This window comes from Myiozetetes cayanensis, unplaced genomic scaffold, assembly GCF_022539395.1.
Source record: "Myiozetetes cayanensis isolate MyiCay16 unplaced genomic scaffold, myiCay2020 scf12, whole genome shotgun sequence".
In the NCBI taxonomy this organism is placed as follows: domain Eukaryota; kingdom Metazoa; phylum Chordata; class Aves; order Passeriformes; family Tyrannidae; genus Myiozetetes; species Myiozetetes cayanensis.
This window is the reverse complement of record NW_026086826.1, coordinates 7,964,578-7,973,586: the sequence shown is the minus strand read 5'-3', so window position 1 is coordinate 7,973,586 and position 9,009 is coordinate 7,964,578. Positions and strand designations below refer to the sequence as shown.

Genomic DNA, 9,009 nt, shown 5'->3' with positions numbered 1-9,009 from the left:
CTACTTAAAGAAGTAGGTTTAGCTGTAAGGATTATTCCAGTCGGGGGAAAAATAATACATTTCACATAAATCAATTTATCGTGACTCAGCTGAAAAACAGTCTTGCTGCAAAGGTTTATTATGAAATAAATAAAAAGTCCATAAGAGAAGTTTGAAAAATCTATTTTATGAAGCTTTAAGATGCATTGGGTAGAATTACCTATGGTTACATTTCAATTTCAAAATAACAAAGTTATTTTGGGCAAGACACTGAAATGCCAAAAGATTTGATTATCATACAGGTGGAAGATAACATTGATGTAGCATTTTCTAACAAACTGTCCCATCGGAGGAATCCTCATATTTACACACTGCAAACATCAGCGAGATTTAAATGACGTCTTGCATTTTGTTTCTTGCTTTTTAAATATGTAGGACCCAGGAATATTATGCAACTGATACCAAAGCCGTGGCCTTCACAGTGGTTATACAGTGTCTGTGCTCCACGGCCCAGCCTCTCCCTGCCCTGGAAGTGGGGCTGGAGCCTGGATACACTGCCAGTATAGCGAGTCCCTGCACGGAGCTGCACAGCCAAGACACTGCCCGTTTTATTAATTGCTTCTCTGCATCAGTGAGTCCAGTATCCCTGAGATAGGAACCACTGCAGCTGGAGGGGTCAGGCTCTCCCATCGGTACGTACGTGATAGCTGATGACTGTCTTGGTATCAGGTGTAAACTTTGCTAAGCCAAGGCTTGAACGTTTTCTGCCTTTCCAACCCGCTTAGTGCTTACTGGCAGCGAGTCGCTTCAACAGTGGCTCATCGTAAACCCAGCACTCTCCATCTTCATGGAATAGCTAAGGGAGAAAGGAATAACCACACTTACTTAAGCTTTTCCTGATTCCAGTGGAAAGGAACGAGTGCTGTTGGATTAAAACTCACCCGTGTTTCCCAGGAGGTCTCGCTCTCCTTCCTGGCCCTGGCCTCGGCTCTCTGCCGCTCCTCAAGCGCGTGCTTCGCAGCCGTGGCCGCGTCGATGTCTCGGATTTTTAAGTTGTAGGTTACATCTTTCCATAAGCTTAAAAAAAAAAGAAAGAAATTGGAAAGGAGACTGCTTTATAGGAGCAGAGTGCTATGGGTTGTACAAACATAGCAGTGACTGAGAGCTGGTAGTATTTGTTTGAGTTCAGGTAGGGCTCCTTTCAGAGAAAGGGCAGAGAAGCCCCCAGTATATATTAAAGCACAACTGCACTGTTACTGCAGGAGTGAGGAGGCTGTGGTGGAGCTCTCTGCACCTCCCTGAGCATGAATGTGACTGAAAACTCGAGGTCTCCTCTTGCCCCTTAACCTCCCAGCCCACCTGTCCCTGGCTCTGTGCAGCAAAGGCTCAGGGAGAGCAGAGCTGGCCCTGCACTGACTGCAGTCAATGCACTCTTTGTACTGCAAACTGGATCGAAAAGAAAACCTTAATTTGCCCAGTTAACTGAAGTTCTTACCAGCGAGACTCAAAGTCGTCTTGGTCCTCCAATTTCCTTACCTTCTTCTTAATTGTAGGCATTTTCTTGGTATCTATAAAGACAGCATTCTCCTAGAGAGGGAGATGAAAAAAAAAAACAAAGCAAAAAACTCTTCAGTTCTTTATCTAACTTTAAATTTATATCCCCTCCCAGTCCAGTACACTGGTTGGCAGGAAATACATGAAAAGCAGCAATTCTTTAGATTCGGTTTTCATATAAAAGTCAAGCTTAAGAATAAATGAAAAAAGTAACTTCAGGACTTTTATCCTGAATTCAGCATTCTTTTGGGCAGCCTCACAGGAGTTCCCAACTATTAATGTTTGTCAAACAATCAATCCACAAAAAAAGCCCAAACAAAAACCACACAAGGAAAAAAAAACCCGAAAAACACCTCCCCCCAAGCTTTTTAAAGCACAATATTCTGTTTCTGATGAAAAGGGAAGGAACAAAGCAATAAAGCTGCGTTACCCCTGTTGAGTATTTTGCATACATGACCCCATTCCATTCTCCTTCAATGGAGCAGAAGGGTTTCTTGTCGTTCGGAGAACTAAAGAAAAACAAAGAGTCATTTCTCAGCTGTATTACAGGAACTGAAAGATCCCAAAGGATCAGAACTTCCCCAGTTGCTGTTCAGTCTGGTTTTTAGCAGCCCTTAAAGTATCTATCACCGGTACAGAAGAGGTGAGGGTTCTGCAGCAATTTGCCATGAATTAATTGGATAAACCTTAACAGGAAGCACTGATAAGGGTAAGACAGGCCTTGCCCAAAGGCTGGATCTGCATTTGGAGTTAGGAAACTAGTTACAGGCCTTGCAAACATATTTAGGGTGGTAAGTTTAAGCTTAAAAACATTTTGCAATCTCAGCTACTTCCCCAGACCACCGGGAAACAGACAGCAGTTCCCACATGGCATCTCTCAGTGTGTCAAAAGTGATTTAAAACCACCTTATAAACCTCACTGTGTGAGCATCCACATCACAGCACATCTCCAAGAATGATGGGAATCTCCACTGAATTCTCTGCCCTGGGTGTGTGCACAGGGATTGACCAAAATCCACCAGAGCACAGGTATAGATAAACGTGTCAAAGCCTGAGCAGAGCTGTGACTGACACACTCTGAACAGCAGCACTCCAAGGCTTGCTGCAGTATTGTATTTTTAGGAGAGGTAGTGATGTTTTTGATAACTCAGGAGAGAAAAGTTCTCTCTGGCAATCAGCTGAGGGTGTTTTTGAGCAGGACAAGGCAGCAGGCAGGCCTGTGAAAGCTTCCTCTCACAAATTAGGCTAGAAAACAGCACCAATGACAGGTGATCATAAGGTAAGTTATTTTGTGTTGTTATATTCAGTATTCTACACTCCTGACTGTCCTGGAAAAAAAAAATCAGAATTTAGGGAGAAAAAAAAAAAGTGAGATGAAGAAACCCACTTACAAAATTTCAGCTGTAATTCTGTGCTTCTTTCCTCCATAAAATGGTTTTGTGTGGAAGACGATGGAAGCGTTATAACCTGTCTTGGAGCAACTAATGCTGCACTCTCCACCGAGTTCTATCCATGGCACAGTGAGAATAGACCTGCAATTGGAAGTGAGTGTGCACAGTTATAAGCTCTCGACTGATAAATATGAAGCGTGAAATATCACAAGGCATTAAAAATGAAGACACCAAACAGAGCATTTACTTGCCTTCCATAGCCGTTAGGAAAGGTCAAAATATAGTGTTCATCATGATCTAGGCATGTGACACATCCTAGGAGAGAAAAATAAAAGTAGATTTAAAAAGCGTTAAGCAAAACCTCTACAGAACTTTTCAGAGTGACCTCCTGAAATAATTCATTAAAAACAGGTACCGTGAAAAGTGAAGAGCTTTATTTTTCATGGATGCTGAGAATGTCCAGCTTCTGGAAAAGGCAGGGATGGCTGTATTTGTGGGAAAAACTGTGATTTCAGCCACATGAGTGTGTGGAAGGAATCTCTGATTCCCAGACACATAAGCTCTAGTTGCATAAATTCAACCATTCCTTCCATCTAATATGACTTTAAATAATTTATGTAATTATTCTATGAAAAATTCTAGTTGAGAAATGTAAATCTCTTCTACTGTAAATTTACACACACATACCTTGCCCTATGTTATGAACCCCAATAGACATTCCTAGGAATTTTGACTTGGTCCATATGTGAGCATTGAACTGTATCCTCTTGCTAAAACACTCGGCGTAAAATGCTGAAACTGAAGGAAAAAAGGGATTAAAAACAGCAGCACAAGACATGGATGCTATTGTTTCTAATCATTCATCAGGAAATAACTCCAAGAGCCTCCTACTTAAGTCGCAACAGTTTGCAATTGGTGTCTCACAAAAACAATTTATTTAAGAGTTAACTTTAAAATCTGGAGAGAAAATGAAAATCTCGGATTTAAACCAAGAACTGATTTTACTGGATCCATTTCTACTGACAAAGTCACTGTCAACTTACTTGGAGGATGGTGAGAGACCTGCTCTGCCACAAAGGTTACGCTGCTTTTACTGACCCAAGGGACTGGTCCTTCCGAAACCGGCTCCTGGGGGACGGGACAGAGGATTTCCGTCACTGACCCTGCTCACAAACACTGGATGCTTCCAAAAGAAGTTGCTTCCACGTTTAAAAGCTTCTAAAAATGTAGTGCAGTGATTTTAATGTATTTGTCAATTTGCTGATGGGGAATAACCCCTTAGTCCTGAAATTCTGATGCTTCCTAAAGAACAGTGTTTCTATTCTCTTGTTTTTAAGTGTAAATGTATTTTATTTGTCCTCAAATAGAACAGTTAAACTGACTCACGTATAAACCCAGCTACAAAATAATATTTAAGTGGCAGAAGGAGTTTTCATTTTTGCTTCTGAGAAAGTGTGATCTGCATATTAATAATGATCAGATTGTATGTACCACAAAACCATAAACCAACATTCATTTCCTGTGGCAAAGAATTCAAAGTGTAATCCATGGTTAGAAGCAATGGAAGCACAAATACAACACTGCCTTTATGCCAGGAAATTGGGAGTGCAAACATTCACCTCAGAAATTAGGAAGATTTGAGCAAATAAACTGGTGGGAAGCAAATTAAATGGAAAAAAATACATGGTTTATATCTGAACAATGACATACTTTGTTAGATAAACTACACTGAAGCTACATGAAGTATCTCACAACAGCACTTCCCACATCATCATTTACAACTTCCCAAGGTGAGAAGCCTAAATGAGGAGTCCAAAAAGAAAAACAACAACAAAACCCCCACCAGTCTACACTGATTTAAAAAATAAAATTAAAAAAAAAAATTATCAGAACTTGGGAAAGAAAGGAATTCACAATCAGTGCTATGAAACAGCTCAGGAAAAAAAATATTTTCAACACATAAGCAGTTCTTTAAAAACCAATACATTTTGTTATACAAGATATTTGAAACTTCCATCCAAAGAAAACAAGGAAGGAGGGGGGAGAATTGTTAAGAAATTGCCATAGTTTAAAACACAGCACAGGCCATTTCAGTGAGGAAGTTAACAAAGCTTTGGGAGTTGCCCATGTGCATTCTTAGGCACCACCAAACACACCACAAGGAACTGACCGTGTCATCTTCACCTTCGGAGCCCGGCAACACCCAGTGACACCGGAAGATCTCGCCCAGAATGGGGTTGTAAGGCTTTTTAGCAACTGACCCTTTTCTTCCTGCGTGAAAAGCTGAGAGGTACCATTTCACCACCTGAACCATCCGCTCCTTCGGGTCCTTCTGGTCACTGATGCTGAAGGGGCCAAAGGGAGAGAAAAGGACAGGTAAAATGAACTAGAAGCAGGTACCTTGGACACAGGAAAGCTTGCTGGATGCTTGGCTGTTTCACAACTAGGAGTTTGCCTGCTCTGACCATTTTTCAAGTTTATATCAAAACCCAGTAATATTCTTCAAAATTACCAACTTATATCAACAGCCCACGAGGGCTGTAAACAATATCAGAACCAGTTAATGCTTTATTTAGAAGTCAAATACCTGACAAACAAGTCTGGGTGTGCAAAGAAGTCAGCATACATTTCCAAGAGTGACCTTCTTTCCAGAATAAAAGTGGGAAGAACAACCTGAGTGAAGAAAAACAAGTCTTAAAGATGAAAGTATTCGAACATCCTGCACAAAAGCCAACTGCACTCACTGTAAATAGCAAACAGCCCCCACGGCTCCGTGTGCCCTAAGCTGATTGTGAGCTCAAGCTTAGCAATGAGTTCTGACATATGCAGGTCAGTTGGCATTTTCTATGGAACCCAAGATTTAAGAGGAGCTGTTGTTTTACATGAATTCTAGACCCACTTAGAATACAGCCAGCTACGTGGCTGAGCTTGGCAAAAGCTATTCTTAATTACAGTATCACTGATTATTTAATTTCATTTACATGCCCACTGTCAATTTTCAGTTACAGTCAAAATCTCTCTCATGCAGTCACATCCTGTTATGTGTCTCTATCAAGATGAAGGTTAATCTCTTCCCTACTCCCTCCCAAAGGCACGGCAGGTTCTGTTCCTGTGGATCTGCTGCCTGCCTCGGTGTGATCCAGACCACTGCTGAAAGCAGTGCTGATTGCTGTTGCTGACAAGGTCTGTGTTCACGATGCTTCTTGGCAGCTTGAGATCAGTAATTTTCAGTTATTCCAGGAATTCCCAAAAACAGACACAATTTGGATCAACTCCTATTCAGAACTGCCAGAAACTTTCTGCAGTTTGCTTGTGAGTTGCTGGCTGTTTCCCCAGAAAAGTTTTATCTTTCTATCATCTACTGTGTGTTCCAGACTGGACAGTTCAAGTCATCCCCCTTAAGGAAACTAACGAGAGGACTGATCTCTCTCCCATCCTTTTTCAGCCAGGAATTGTTTAAATTTAACCAAGCTGCCTAGGAAGAGCAGCACGTTCAGAATGCTGTTCATTCAGCCTTCAGACAGACACCAGCAAGAATCTCATTCATGAAAAATCCAACCCTTCACTTGCCACATCTCCATGTAGCCTTTCAAAAGACAAAGGCAACTTCTTTACTCATTAAGATCCAAATTAAGCAAAGCATTTCATATGGTTGCTTCCCCCTTCTATTTATGCTTTGCTGAATGTCACCATACTCTGGGATCTTGTAGGTCTTTGCTAAAGGCAAGAGTTCCATTGCTACTGCACACAGCATTCCTCTTATCCCAGGCACTCCAAGAATTAGGTTCAAAGAAAACAAACTGCCACTTTCCATAGTAAACTACTTTCCCAAACAGATTTTAACAGCTGGATATATTTCTTCTGCATTTATTTTTCCCCTTCCAGGAAGAACTCCAATTAAAAAACACCCTGCCAGAGACATTAGAGCTTAACCAGCTCTTAGAACAAACATGCAGTTAAATTGTTATGTAACAAAGAAATGACTGACACAGAACTCGGGGTTTACTCCCTCTCCCTTCCCCATGAACACCCAGCCAGTTTACCTTGGTCAGATCCATCCCCAGCCTAACTTGTGACAGGAGATGCATGATAACACTCTTGTGTTCTTCCACCGATTCTCCCTCCCCATCATCTTCTCGATCATCGGGAGGATCGAAGAGATCTACAAAGAACAAATTGCTTTTGTTTCTCTCTAAACCTTCAAAGACAGACTGCATTTAATTAGCAGATATACACCTGCCAAAAACTAAGCTTTTCAAATCCTACAATTCAGCAATCTTCCACCAGCAAAGAAACAATTGATAAATCATTTCCCATAAGTACCCTGTCACACATATATGATCATTCATAGATTGACACAATTCACACACGGATTAACAACCAGTATCTCCTCACTGGAAGTTCACACAGGCCACTTACCAGTATCATTGGTGCCATTGGACATGGAAGAATTGAGGGACTCTGTGGTATCTGGACGTTTCATGCTGCTGCCTGTGCTGCTCCGAGTCAGGACTGCAGCAGGCCCTGAAGATCTAAGGAAGAGTAATACATTCACAATCCACAATTAACTAATTCAGACCAAATTATTGTAATCTGAAATTCATAGACAAGGAGTTTAGTGATAGACATTAATATATGTGCAGTGACAGACATTAATATGTGTGCTGCATGCTAATTCACAGAAGCTCAGAATGGACTGGAGCTGAAGGAATGGGAAAGCCTTCAGCCTCAGCTAACAATACCTGAAGGCAGAAAACAGATGACTAATCCCTCTTTGAAATGTGTAGAATCTCTTAAAATTAGTTTTCCAATTCACAGAAAAAGAAGAGTAAATAGAGATTTTTGAGGACAGGGTGTCACCTTCAAAAATGTCTTTTCGTGAACGTGAGGGGGAGTTGACCATTTAGCAAGGGCTGCACCAAATGCACGTGAAATGCACCTGGTCTCAGATTACAGCTCTGAGCTGGTGGCTTCCCAAATTTGGTTTGAGTTTGTCAATATTTATGCCTGATGGAATGGGAAGGAGGAGAGGAGGAAACTGCTTCCCTCACAGACAGCTGTCTGGGGCTGAGGGAGGGGGTACTCTCACTGTTACACAAAGTGGCTTTTTTGCCTCCCCTTTTATTTTTTTAAAGCCAGTCGGGGTTAATTGCTTATTTAGCTTCTACAAGCAGACAAGCCCTGCCCTTGTAGATAAAAACTGCTCTCAGCACACACTGCACAGAGTCAGCTACTTACTCCAGACACCGCTTTGGGGAAGAACTGCTCTGGTAGAATTCATCAGCGTCATAGAACTCATCCTCACTGCTCGAATAAGAAAAATCTGGGACTGTATTTGGAGATAGGTTGACATGGCTTGGAGAGGTGAGACTGCTGCTTGGTGCTGACTGCCCACTTCCTGTCAAGCATTAAAAATTACAAGCTTAACACAAGTTCTTTCAAAATCCACCAGTTGTAACTTACAAATAGGACTGTTCAAATCAATAATAACTGATGTGAACTCAGAAGAGGAACTCAAATTAGAAGTAATGATCATCAGGTTCATACTGAGTTGCACTTAACAGATAACAATAGAAAGGTCACAAGGCAAAGGAAGAGCACAAAACACCAGTAAAGTTTAAGGATATGCTTTCCCTAATTACTGCAAAATTGCAGTGCTGGAGACATGAAGGGAAGCTGGTAATATTCATATGTATTGTGTGTATATGGCAGAGAGAAGGAGCAGGACAAGTGCTTTTAACACAGCACTGACACAGCTGTTGATTAAAAGCAAGATGTAGGTCAACAAAAAGTTGTCTTTAATAACTAATTAGAGGCAGTTCATATTCAGGGGTCGTTTCCTGTACTTCAATAAGACAGTTTCACAGAACTGTACCTGTACTATTTGGTGTTGGAGTCTGATTTCCAAGCGATGCTACTACAGGTCCCACTGGCAAAGAGGAGGGTCGCTGCTCTGACTTGCACAGCTGAGCAGGTTCTAGGGCACAGTTTGATATGTTAAACCCAAAATTCAGAAGGAGACTCCACGTTATTTCACCTCACCTCCAAAAATTAAATCCTTTTCTATAAAAGCCACTCAGACAGA

At 41.4% G+C, this 9,009-nt stretch overlaps 1 protein-coding gene across 5 annotated transcripts in view; it reads right to left on the bottom strand.

The window, feature by feature from the left end:
* Window positions 1-85: 85 nt before the first annotated feature.
* OSBPL9 (oxysterol binding protein like 9) overlaps window positions 86-9,009 on the bottom strand; it is a 58,521-nt gene continuing 49,597 nt past the window's right edge. For 4 of the 5 annotated variants that reach the window (XM_050306861.1, XM_050306862.1, XM_050306863.1 and 1 more), the window contains 14 exons: window positions 8,800-8,901; window positions 8,163-8,322; window positions 7,344-7,456; window positions 6,968-7,086; window positions 5,512-5,597; window positions 5,095-5,269; window positions 3,968-4,052; window positions 3,612-3,722; window positions 3,176-3,239; window positions 2,925-3,065; window positions 1,964-2,042; window positions 1,475-1,566; window positions 921-1,056; window positions 86-835 (listed from right to left, as the gene is read on the bottom strand). In XM_050306861.1, coding sequence (XP_050162818.1) covers window positions 761-835; window positions 921-1,056; window positions 1,475-1,566; window positions 1,964-2,042; window positions 2,925-3,065; window positions 3,176-3,239; window positions 3,612-3,722; window positions 3,968-4,052; window positions 5,095-5,269; window positions 5,512-5,597; window positions 6,968-7,086; window positions 7,344-7,456; window positions 8,163-8,322; window positions 8,800-8,901 — 1,538 coding nt within the window. In that variant the 3' untranslated portion in view covers window positions 86-760. The remainder of the gene's footprint in view (window positions 836-920; window positions 1,057-1,474; window positions 1,567-1,963; window positions 2,043-2,924; window positions 3,066-3,175; window positions 3,240-3,611; window positions 3,723-3,967; window positions 4,053-5,094; window positions 5,270-5,511; window positions 5,598-6,967; window positions 7,087-7,343; window positions 7,457-8,162; window positions 8,323-8,799; window positions 8,902-9,009) is intronic. The other variant, XR_007627733.1, reaches the window with a different exon arrangement.